This window comes from Poecilia formosa, unplaced genomic scaffold (assembly GCF_000485575.1).
Source record: "Poecilia formosa unplaced genomic scaffold, Poecilia_formosa-5.1.2 Scaffold993, whole genome shotgun sequence".
NCBI lineage: Eukaryota > Metazoa > Chordata > Actinopteri > Cyprinodontiformes > Poeciliidae > Poecilia > Poecilia formosa.
Window position 1 is genome coordinate 5,620 of NW_006800932.1, and position 12,586 is coordinate 18,205.

The following is a 12,586-nucleotide window of genomic DNA, read 5'->3' on the forward strand; positions in this document are numbered from 1 at the left end:
ATTATATTATGTCTATGTCTATTATATTATGTCTATGGGTGTACTTGTTTCTGTTTGCTGCAGCGAGATCCTGCTCAGAGAAACCTTGACGTGAAATCTCGCGAGATTTTAAACTATGCCGCTGAGGAGTTGAGTGACGCCTCTTTCGGGGATTGGCCCGTTTGTTCCAGTTTAAACTTTGACCGCGCAGCTTTTAATAACAGGCTGGCTATTGCTAACAACAAAGAACGGATCGTAACATTTTTTTCAGGTTTATTTTTCTTTTGGTATTTCTTATTATTGATTTTATGAGCTGTTTGAAGCATCTGGTAATCTCTGAGATGTTTTTCTGGCCTTCTGTTTACGGGTAATTTAAAACCTGAACAGAACTCAGCTGAAATTTAGTCAAATTTTAAATGTCTACAGTTGACCTCTTAGCTGATACAGCTCTGGATCTGCATCAGATGATTTAAATCTTCAGCGATCGGGTGTTACACTACGGTGTGTTTCGTTTCTAGATTTTGTTTTGTGAGTGTTTATGTGAACGGAATTCCCCCCTCTCAGGAGCGAGGAGTGATTATTCGCAAAGATGATGGAGTCATGTTTTACTGGGATACCGAAGAGAGTCGGACCAGTTGAGGTGGAGGACATCAAAAGAAACCTGCTGGGTGAATTGGAGGCTGTGGAACCACAGGTAGGTCCACCAGGCTTTCTGTGGTGATGAAGAGGACGCTAATGATGATGATGAAGATTGATGAAAATCAAATTTCTCCTGGTTGGAAACGTTCATTCATAGACGGAGAACCTGCATGTGTACCTTAGAGTTCGGCCCTTTACTGCAACTGAAAGCGACAGCGGAGAGTCCCAGGTAACCACACAAAACCACTGTCTGGTTTAGCACCACCAGGCTTATTTAAAAGTGATGAATTGATTTTAAACTACTTTCTCAAGATCACAAATTTTATAATAAGTGAAATAATTTGCTGATGAGCTGGAAACAGCATTTTACTGTCCCATCCAGCTCTGATTATAAAAGAGTCGGTGTTTTTGCCTAGTGATAACCTGGGTTCTGTGCCCAAGCTTGACTTCAGCAGCTGTGTTTTCTGCTCTAGGACTGTGTGACCATTGAGGGTTCCAACTCTGTGGTCCTCAGAGCTCCCAGGTTCTGTCAGCCGAATCGGCAGGGCGACAAGTCTCTCCCTCAGACTGCTCAGCGGTTCACCTTCACACAGGTACCAGTGATGTTCCTGTGCAGTGGGGTCAGGAGGTGTTTTGTGTTCTTAATGTTGTCTTGTTTAGGTGTTTGGCCCCAAAGCCAGTCAGAGGACTGTGTTTGAAGGTTCAGTTCGTGGTTTGGTCCAGGATGCTCTGCAGGGAGGAAACTGTCTGGTGTTCACTTACGGAGTCACCAATGCTGGAAAAACCTTCACCTTCCTCGGTGAGCAATAGATTAAGCTGGCTAGACTTTCCAACCTACGTGAGACAATTTATCTGTGCCAATTTCCTTAATTTAGGGGGATCAGTGATAAGCCGATTTTTACATATGAAGCTGATCTTATCCACTGATCTTATCTAGCTTGGCAAATGTGTAAGAATCAACCACTGCCCTCTTTTACTCTTGGTGAGAAAGGTTTGACTTACAGACCAGCCCTCCAAGTTATCTCTGCATGTTTACAATTAACAATAGTGACCCCACTGTTGCCAACTCAACAACTTTCTTGGTATATTGAGCAACATTTCAGACAAAAAAAAAAATTGGTATCGACCAAAATCGGAATCAGCAGATTAAGCTCTTTAAAAGATCGGTAACTGGCCAGAAAACTGCAATCAGTGCACTCCTATTCTCACCCTCTGACCACGTGTCTGTCTCTTAGGGCCAGACCACAACTCCGGGCTGCTTCCCAGGTCTCTAGCAGTCATCTTTAACAGCATAAAGGGACATCTGTACAGCCGCAGTGATCTGAAGCCTCAGCGGTGCAGAGACTTCAGCAGACTTACCCCCGATCAGCAGGCAGCAGAGATCAGCAACAAGAAGAACCTTCTGAGGCTGCTGAAAGAGGTTAGACATGAGTTCTGTCATCATGAGTCAGACTAAGCAGGAGGTTTGCTTAAGCTGTGCTCATCTCTTTATCTACAGAGCGACAAGAGTCTGACGACTGGGAAATCAGCTTCACTTGAAGGTCAGTGTTTGAAACATATTTTGGATTATTCCACGAGATCCAAAATGACTTCAAGGTTTCTTCCGGTGCCACGAAACAGCTACAGTAGCCAAAGAGACTCTGCACTTTTTAAATGTATCCATTCCCTCATCTTGTGGAAGTGAAGTCACATCTGTTTCAGAGCCAGCAAAGTGTAACCTGTTTATGTTTTTGTGTCAAGGCTCCTCCGTCAGCAGCGATGGTAGCATGAGCAGCGTTGCTGAGGCAGACAACTTCTGTCTGGACATTCCATCAACTGTTCGCTTCTCTGTTTGGGTATCATTCTGTGAAATCTACAATGAGAACATCCACGATCTACTGGAACAGGTAACAAACTGGTGTTAAGCTCATAGGTCACTGTAAAGTACATGGAGAAGTTGAGAAAATGACTAAACTCTTCCAAATGAAAACAACAATTTCTGCATCTGATTAAAGTCATGTTCAGGCTTTCAGTGTGATTAGATTGCTAAGTTAGCAAGAAAACTGGAAGGCAGAGGCCTTCCAGTTTTCTTCCTAACTTTTGCTTTTGCATCTGTTGATTATCTCTGTGTGAAATGTAATCTCAAGAGATGGCTTGGATGCAATATTTAAATAGATATTATGTTTCTAATGTGATATATTTATGTCACATTTGATAGAATATTCCCCCATAATATTCTACTTTGTGGGGGAATTTTTCTGCTATAATTAAAGAGCACACATGTTCATCTGAAAGCGGGATTTCATGGTTTTTGTTTGACAGGTGCAATGATGTATCAGCGCATTTAATCGATCATAACTCGCTAAATACTAAACAGATTTTCAAGATTTCTTTGCTGTAAACCTTATTCAAACAGCTATCATAGCTACATTTGCAATTACGGTAAATTTATTTTTTTAAGTATTTTTGAATTGGATTAATACGTGGTTCAGCATATTTAACTATTAGTGGAGAAAACAGAAAAGATTCAGAATAGAATGTTTTGATATTGATGTATGATGAGCATTTTACAAAGCACACAACCAGTCATATTTTTTTAATATTTAGTAATATCAATACATATTTATATAAATATGAAAAATATCAAAGGTTTGCATTTTCGTGCCTGCTAAAGGGGGGTATCATGGGGCCAAAGTTCAGCTATTTGCCATGAAACACAAAACTGTTATAACTCTTACACAAAAACTCACAGAGGCACCAAACTTTCAATGATTGATCATCATCGGGTGCCCTACAATACCCAATGGTGAAATGATGAGATCACTTAGGCCACGCCCCCTGAGAACAGGAAGTGACATGTTTTACTCTGAACGGTCCCTTTCTGACCCCTTTGACCTAATCAACATGAAACTGTGTCCACAGACAGAAAACATGTTGGTGTAATGTGGATTCCAACCCCGTTTGTTTTTGATTCAGTAGGTGGGCGTGGCGAAGTGACCTGTAACGCTGTGTCCATACGTTTGGCTCTAAATCCCATAATTTTGAGCCGAGCTGCACCAAACTTGACATGAGTGATCCTGGTTGGATACCTTACGATCGATCCTATGTGGTCATAGTCTGACGTCATCTAAGCCCTGCCCCCTCAGAACAGGAAGTCCCTTTTATTCCCTTGGAAAGCTCCATCTCTGGCTCTCTCGATCTAATCAAGATGATTCTGTGTTGGACGACAGATAACAAGTTGGTCTCACTTTCTTTAAAGTGCCAAGAGTTTTCAACAGAGGGCGTGACAATGGCGGCGTAGCGAAGTTACCTGTAACACCATCGCCATACGTTTGCCTCTAAATTCTATATTTTCAAGCCGACCTGCACCAAACTCACTAGGATGCATCCTTATCCATCCCTGAACAGGAATCCATAACAGTTGTTGATGGGCCTAATTTCTCTACAGCGCCCCGTAGAATACTTTAAATGATCAGCCCCAAGCCATGCTTTTAACCTAGAATTATGAAACTTGGTACACATGTGTACCATGTCAGGACCTCCAAAAAAGTCTCTTGGAACCATGGTGCAAACCCAACAGAAAGTCGGCCATTTTGGATTAAAACCGCCATTTCTTGTTTTTTATAGACGTCGCATCTGATCGAACTCCTCCTACAACTTTTGAGATACAGACTTCTAACTCAGTCAGCAAAGTGTTGAGATATTGAAGGTCAAAAGTTATCACAGGATTTTTTTGTATATCAAAGCATGTGGGTGTGGCTAAGTGCCAAACTTTGACTATTCGCCATGAAACATCAAGATGCAATAACTTCCACATAGAAGGTCACAGCTGCATAACACTTCCTATGTCTGACTACAGACCACTCCTCATCACATTCACATGGTCAATTGATGACATCACCTTAGCCCTGCCCACTTCCGACAGGAAGGCACCTGTTTTTTCTAGTGTATGTCTTACTTTTACTGTAGTATTCATATGGAATTAATCCTTTGCCAACTGACATAAAATGACCTGATGATGAACTCTGTCAATGCCTACTGACCCGTGGGGGCGTGGCCAAATGGCAGTCCCTCGCAATATGCATACGATTGGCTCTAAATCACACATGCACCTTCCGATTGGCACCAAACTGGATACGTATGACCTTTGTTCACCGCTAAAGAGCCCAACAGGTTTGAATTGTAATTTCACTCCACTGCGCCCCCTAGTCATTCCATCAGCTATATCTCCTTGCTACATTGGCCAATCTGCACCAGATTTTTGGTGTCGATTTTTGAACTCACCAGTGCGTATGGCCTGGCGGACGCGTGCTTCAACTGCACGAGAGCATCCGCGGTGGCAGGGGGGCCGCGGTGCTGGAACCCCCTCGGTGGCTATAGGCCGGAGCGGCGCTTGGCTGCGAGGGCCGCTCGAGGCTGCTTGCGGCTTTAATTTTAATTGTGTTCTTTGATTAGTTGTTTTTAAGACTAGTTGTGGATTTAAATAGCGTTTCACTGGTGATGTTTTCCCGTAACATATAATTACCCAGTAATATTTTTACTTTTCCTGTCTGCTTAGCATCGTTAATACAAAAACACGGTGGACCACCAATAGACCGCCTCCGCACCCCGACCACCGAGCTTAGCAAGTTTTCTGGGGAAAACCCTGAATCCTGTTTTCAAACAGAAAATGTGTGGTCTTGGATTATGGCAGAAAAATTCCCCCATACTATTTGGCCAGATTGACCGATTTGAACTGCTCTTAATGTCCACATGTGGAAAATGAGTTCTAATTGATACCATCATTGCAATTTTCAAGAGTATAATTGGAATTGAATATCTTCTAGAGTTTGTGTGGCCCTAGATCTGTAAAGGAATAAGTTTCTGTTTGGGGTTTATGAGTTGGTTTAAATGCTTCACATTTTTTCATGCTGTTTTAATATGTGTGGAGACCAGACTGAGGCAATTTGAACTCCAGATGGTGATGTCCTTCCAAAGTTTGGCTTAGGATCTGGATACAATTGGGGGGAAAAAGCATTTTATATTCTTAATGTTTAAGAGATAAAAAATAATGCTTACAAATTAAACATGTACATTTACTGTCAATTATGTTTGTTATTGTACTCTAATTTAATTGTAATTCCTGTCTGCTCAACCGGTTTGGGTCACCAGTCTCCTCCACTCTTCTTTTGTAATTAGAACATAATTGATTAGGCCTGTCGCCATAAACGATAAATCAATTAATCGCACGATAAATTAAACCTATCGACCTCATTTTAATTATCGGTTTTATCGTCTCTTCCTACCTTGTTTTTCCTTCCCCTGAAGAAAACGAAAGAAAAAAAGGCTCAACTCCGGCGTTCTCCACTGACCTTCCCTTCCTATTTCCTTTGTGTAATGTCCAGTGCACACGACAGGAGTTGTCGGCCCATTTTCAAAACCTGAGAGACCACAGATGAGCTGACAGAAATCCTAGATATAAGGGTTCGATCGGGTTCGATCGTGCTGTGTGGTGTCCAGCCACACAGCCATTATTTTGGACTTGTAGCCCAAGATAATGGCTACAAGTTGAGTTAACTAATTTTAATATCAGGCATTAATCAATGCTTTACTAGAATCTACCTGTGATGCATGTGGCTAGAGTCAGCGTAAAGTCCTTACTGAATGAAAATCATTATAACCTATTTATGTCACGTTGTCATTTCTATATTCTTTGCACGAAATGTTAAATAAATATTAATGTTGTTTCCACATATCGATGTCCGCTGGACTTCGGGTTGCCGTGTCAGCTGTTTGGGATTCCCCTCCGTAATTTCCCCTCAGAAATCACGGAGGAAAATCCGCGCTTTCTGATTGGCTACCTGTCACATTCAGAGTTAACGCTCCCAGTCGGGGAAATCCCCTGATTTAGATTGGAGCGGCCAAGACAATCTAAATCACACTGCAGGATGATCAGTTACGAAACCACCAGCGACAATCTTAGAACGGCCAACGATCTAAGATTATCTTAAGGGGAAAATAGGGGCAAAAAATCATGTAGTGTGAACTACTGCATTAGGTAGTCGGATGAGCCCATCTTCTCTATTTAAATCTAGTGATTACTGAAGGCCGATATAGTATACAGACTTCATAATCTGCACTCTTTTGGTTGAATGCAGTATTTATTTCCACTTTGGCTTTATGTTGTTTAGTTTTTATTTAAGTACGTTTTTTGTTAATGGAGACTGAGAATCCATTTTATTTTTGTTTTTGGTTGTTTTGTTTTAGTTTATCAGTTCCAGTGTTATGTGTTCTTTTGAAAATAAAGTATCTATCTGTGGCAGGAAATGGCGTACATTATTAGTCATTTCCATTAAATCAGTGTCAAAAGGTCTTTAAACAATATTATTGTTTATCTCAATAACTTTTTAGATAATTAATCGCTCAGCAAAATTTGTTATGGTGACAGGCCTATAATTGATGATGTCATTGTGTGTGGCGTTCAGGTTCCCAGCGGACAACACAAGAGGACGGTGCTGCGTCTGTCCCAGGATGTTAAAGGGAACTCCTTCATAAAAGGTATTAATGATTCCAGATAAACCTGGAATCTGATGATCCAGCTGCTGATGTTTTCATTCTATAATTTATCAACACAGATGGATTAATCTGATGGACTATTTAACTAGTGAATACATGCTTTGGGACCTTAGCTATGTTCAGTTTAAATGTTTAATAAAAATCCTGAAAGGGGAGAAGAATCCTTATAATCCCCTCAGCATGGTGAATAGTTTGACTGCAGGAGTTCTGAGCTGGAAATTGGTTGCAGGCAAACATGCTGACTTTCTGGGGAGCTTCAAACCTCACAACTCTGGTTAAATCTTCCAGGTTTTCTCTTTACTCCTGCTTTCAGTCAGGTATAAAGATTATCAATAAAAGCTTGTGCGTAACCTCCCGCACCCCTGCACAGTATCCTTTTGTTTTTGAAGCTGTGGTTTGGTCAATGTTCCTAGCGCTGACCGCTGCTTTCTGTGCAGACCTGCGTTGGATCCAGGTGAACAGCTCAGAGGAGGCATACAAAGTAATGAAGATCGGGAAGAGGAACCAGAGTCTATCTTCTACCAGACTGAACCATCTGTCTAGCAGAAGGTCAACGTGACTCCAGTGTTTACTGCAGCATACATAGATGTGAACGCTGACCTGGATCGTTTATTGTTTCTGCAGCCACAGCATCTTCTCCATCAGGATCCTCCGGATTGATGATGTTGGAGTTCCCAGAGTCCTCGGCATCAGCGAGTGAGTTGTCCTCCCTTTGCTCCATTCCAGAGGTATTGTTACCGGTTTGACTCGTGCTCTGTGTTCAGGCTGGCTCTTTGTGACCTGGCTGGTTCGGAACGCTGTTCTCGCACCCACAACACTGGAGAGCGCCTAAAAGAAGCGGGAAACATCAACAGCTCCCTGCTGACCCTGGGGAAGTGCATCAACGCCATGAAGCTCAACCAGAACGCCAAGTACGATCCCAGTATTCGATGCTGTTCTGATGTCACTGCTCTGCAGCACAACAGCTTCAGTCCGATGTTTCCATGCAGGTTACAGCATCACGTTCCCTTCAGGGAGTCCAAACTCACCCACTTCCTACAGTTCTTCTTCTGTGTTTCTGGCCGCGTGTCCATGGTGGTCAACATAAACCAGAACTCCTCCTGTTTTGACGAGACGCTCAACGTCCTCAAGTTCTCCGCCATGGCTCAGAAGGTGCCACCCCCACTACTGCACACCCCCTTCATATAATACAAACAAGTTGCCGTCATCTGCAACTTGTCATATGACCTTATTCTTTATGATAATAATACTACTGCTACTAATAATAAAAATGCTAAGACATAGTATAACATTACCATGGTGTGGCACTAATGTAATGTTTCAGGGAATGACTCTTCATCAGAATAATTAGTTTTATATATTTTTATATCTTTCTATGTGGTTTAGGTTGTAGTTGTATTTTTGATTGACTATATCCTGTTGTTTTTGACATAACTTGAATTTCTTTATGTGGTGCTCCTTCAACCTCCACACATGTTTAAGACACATGTGCATTGTCTGAGCAGCACTTCTCCTCACTTGTCCAGGTGGTGACGGTTACCTCCCAGCCTGTTGCCCTGGACAACAGCGCCTGCCACAAGTCAGCAATGGAGCTGTCTCTCTTCATCAATGAAGCTGACCAGCGCAGAAACATGCTGAACCAGGGCAGGAGGAGCTCGCTCGTTGCCTGGGAGACAAGCCTGGAAGATGTCCCGGAGGCTGAAGACCATGAGGAGTGGGAGGAAGAGGAAGAGAGTGCGATGGAGGGAACAGTGCTCGAGACTGGAGGGGAGGAGGATGGGGACCAGACTATGGAGGAGGAAGTGGGGAAGGTGAGTTTCCTTCAGTTGCTGCTTGTTTAGGTTTCGGTAATGGTTGAGGTTTGGGCTGAATTTTATGGTTTGGCACAAAAGAATGGACTAAATATTTTTAGAAATACAAACTTGTGTTTGTGTGTTTCTGTCTGATCAGGAGGCGGCACTCCGTTTGGTTCTGGAGGCTCAAATCAGAGAAGAAGTCAGCTCTGAGTTCATGGAGCTGTTCAACAAGATGGAAAAAGATTACAGGTGAGGAGGCTACCTCTGATTGCCTGCTGCTGATGAGGTCCTGTTATAATGCAGCTCTTCTCTTTGGCAGCGAGCGTCTGGAGAAGGAGAGGGAGATCTTGGAGGAGCGCGCTGAGAAGAGGATGGAGATCCTAAAAAACCTTGTCAGTAAAACAGTCGACCTGACCACATCCAGCAATGATGGCTGCATGGTGAGAAAACTGACGCACTGCATTGCATTCTGCAGAATTTCATTGGGTTGAGGTTTACGTTCAGCAGGTGAAGATTTTATCAGAACAAGCGACTGCAGAAGAAGAGCATATTTGAAGTTATGATTAGAAACACCCTCAGCCTCTGCAGGTTCAATCAGCTGGAGGTTAATCACATTAGCGTGTATGTCAGGGGTGTTTAAATGTTGTGCTCTGATGAATTCCTCTTAGCTTATTTTTTAGAAACTGAAGAGTACTCAACATTTAGACCAATATTACTAGTCTACCTATTAGAAACTGTGGAGTATCCACTATTTAACCCAGAAAAGGATTATTTTATTTTAGATTATTTTCCTTTGGTTTATTTTATTTGTATTTGCTTTTAATTCCTGTAAAGCACTTTGTATTGCCTTGTTGCTGAAAATCTGCTATATAAATAAAATTACCTTTACCTTTAGAATTAATAGCCAAGATTCTCCAATCAGTATTTTACTGTCAGGCTGCCAATTTCCTTTGAGGACTCACCAACAGATTCAGATTTTTCTCCCTGAGGACTAAAGCACAACCAGTGTCCTTTTGTAGAAGCTTTGTTTATATTCAGTAAGAAACTCTGACCATGAAAGGAAAAACCTGCAGCAAGTTAAACGATAAGACTCGATTAAAAATCTCACAGGAAATAAAGAATCTCTGTGATCATCCTACTGATGGATCATAGCTTTTAACTTGTACCTGACAGGGTTTCTCCCAGAAATCTTTCTACGTGTGGATATACCATAACTTTCTCCAGCTGAACAGAAAACAAAACTAAAGTTCAGGGTTTCCCCAGAAAACTTGCCCCGCCTCGGTGCGGTCGGGGCACCGAGGCGGGGCGCCTGGATGTTAAGCTGACAGGAAATGTAAAATATTACTGGGTAATTATGTTACTGGAAGACATTGGGGACAATACTTAAACCTAGTGTTTTAGTCAAGACCATCTAACCCGAGACCAAGACAAGACCAAGAACAGAGTGTATCGATACCGAGACAAGACCAAGACCTTTTACTGTCCGAGACCAAGACCAAGGGAAGTCGAGACAGAGTCAAGACAAAGACCGCACTACATTACACAATAAAATGTGAAATATGATCAAAATTGGTTCTCAAATTGATCTGAAAGATTCACATTCTCATAAAAACACCAAGATATTAAATACTTAGAGCTGAAATAAATTTAACTAATATTATTATCAATTCAATCTCTTTGTTCTGCTTTGCTTCCATCTACATCTTACTACAATCCGCGGAGGTCTCATGGCATCCCTAAAAAGATAACCCCCTGGGCTGTTGCCCATATCGCTCATGTCTGAAACTACCTCTGTCTGCACCATTAAACATGGCAAGTAAGGCAGTGCCCTGTAAACAATGCTCAACTATGAACACTGACCAAGGAGCAACAAGCAAGAATTAACCAAGCACAAGGTGCACACGGTGACTGTTCTCACCCTCTCTCCCGCTGCATGAAGCCAGGCAGCATACAGTGCTGTAATGTCTGCCACGACGGGTGACAAAACAATCTAAGAGCAATGAGCATTCTCTGCTTGCTTTTCCTTTCTTATGTTTTATTTATTCGCTAATTTAAAAAATATCAATGTACATAATTAAATAATAATGGCTACTGCGGTGTACGCAGAGCATTACAGGAACAAAGAATGGCTCTCAGTGAGGCTCCAGTCCTATCTTCTTAGTAAAGAGCCGTCCAGAGGATTCAAATCGTTCATGAATGTCACATCACTATATTGCAGACTTTGGTCACCGCATTGTCCCATACATCCGACACATCAGTCAACACCTCCGCACAATAATTCAGCGTAGTGACTGACAGCTTTTTTTTCATCACAAATGCAACATATGTGTCTCTGTACAGCTGGCTTTGCTAACATCACATCAAATATGATGGTCAATGTTTCATTTATTATGGTTCAAAATCAGTTCTAAACATGTAGGTCTTTGGTCTAGATAAGTCCTACTCAAACTGTGGTCCGCGGGCGCCCCCTAGGGTCCGCGAGGTACTGTGAGGTCAAAGTGCCACGCTATAGTTAGCTTACCAAAGGATTGTGTTAAAAAATAATCATGTTAATCTGGCTTAAAACGGGTTACTCAAAAGAAAAGCTACAGATACTGGTGAAAAGAAAACGACTCCAGGACTACACAGAGGAAGCCGAGTCGTAGCTGCTGAATGTTGAGGTTGATGGGTAATTTCTCAACCTACATAAAAGAACCACAGACAACGCATATTAGTTTCCAATCAAGCTTTTGCAAAAGCGAGAAGACTCAGCAAACTGCTCCTGCAAGTCGTTCAATGGATGTTCTGAAATCTTTCAGTTAGAGCTTGTCTTTATTGTCAGAGAAGAGAGAGATAAAAAGAAAAGGCAAGTTTTGTCTCTACCACAGGTCATCTAGTCCTTTCTCATGAGAGCGATTTCTCCCAAGGATGGGGAGAACAATCTGTTATTAGAGATAATCAAGCTGCAGATACATTCTGTGAGTGGATCAAAACTTTTCAACACAGCAGTCAAAAGTTTTAACACACACAGTAAAAAGCTAACACTTCTAAATGTAAATCAAAATAGTAATATAAGACTACTAAGATAAGAGTGATCAATGTAAAACTACTAATGTAAGAATGATAACACAATAATTCTAACGGAGGTGTCCTTCACTAGCGAATGGATTCCTTTGAACGGTTAGCGATAGGAATCGCTCCAGTTAGTCAGAACTGTTCTTTGTTTTTATTACTTTGTTTGGTAATGAATGATGCTCTATTTTCAGGTCAACAGCTATTGTTACTTTTATTTAATAAAAAAATCTTAAATGACATTAAATAAACTAACAATTAAGTCTATTTTCTCAGTGTAAGGACTTTAGAACTGGGCCAGTCTTCCTGGTTTTAATGAGGAAGCCAGCAGCAGCATTCTGGATCAGCTGCAGCTTTCTGATTGATTTTTTTAATTTTTTTTTAGGCAGACCTCTGATCACTGTTGCAGTAATAAATGCAACAGACTAAAGATAAATGCATGGATGACTTTCTCTACATTTTGCTGGGATGTTATTCCTTTAATTCTGGAAATGTTCTTTAGGTGATAGAAGGCTGACTTTTTTAGTCTGAAGTGGAGCAGGTACATGGAGCCTAGGTGTTGACCAGTTTCTCTTCTGTCAGGAGGC

General features: G+C 41.7%; 1 protein-coding gene across 1 annotated transcript in view; it reads left to right on the top strand.

Annotated features, from left to right (window-relative positions):
• Positions 1-149: 149 nt before the first annotated feature.
• The window catches only part of LOC103132314 (kinesin-like protein KIF20A), a 31,958-nt gene continuing 19,521 nt past the window's right edge, over positions 150-12,586 (top strand). The window contains exons 1-15 of the mRNA XM_016667310.1: positions 150-673; positions 776-847; positions 1,092-1,211; positions 1,279-1,417; positions 1,854-2,038; positions 2,117-2,159; positions 2,359-2,504; positions 7,062-7,134; positions 7,590-7,701; positions 7,777-7,848; positions 7,917-8,063; positions 8,142-8,304; positions 8,679-8,963; positions 9,103-9,197; positions 9,268-9,434. Coding sequence (XP_016522796.1) covers positions 569-673; positions 776-847; positions 1,092-1,211; positions 1,279-1,417; positions 1,854-2,038; positions 2,117-2,159; positions 2,359-2,504; positions 7,062-7,134; positions 7,590-7,701; positions 7,777-7,848; positions 7,917-8,063; positions 8,142-8,304; positions 8,679-8,963; positions 9,103-9,197; positions 9,268-9,434 — 1,924 coding nt within the window. The 5' untranslated portion in view covers positions 150-568. The remainder of the gene's footprint in view (positions 674-775; positions 848-1,091; positions 1,212-1,278; positions 1,418-1,853; positions 2,039-2,116; positions 2,160-2,358; positions 2,505-7,061; positions 7,135-7,589; positions 7,702-7,776; positions 7,849-7,916; positions 8,064-8,141; positions 8,305-8,678; positions 8,964-9,102; positions 9,198-9,267; positions 9,435-12,586) is intronic.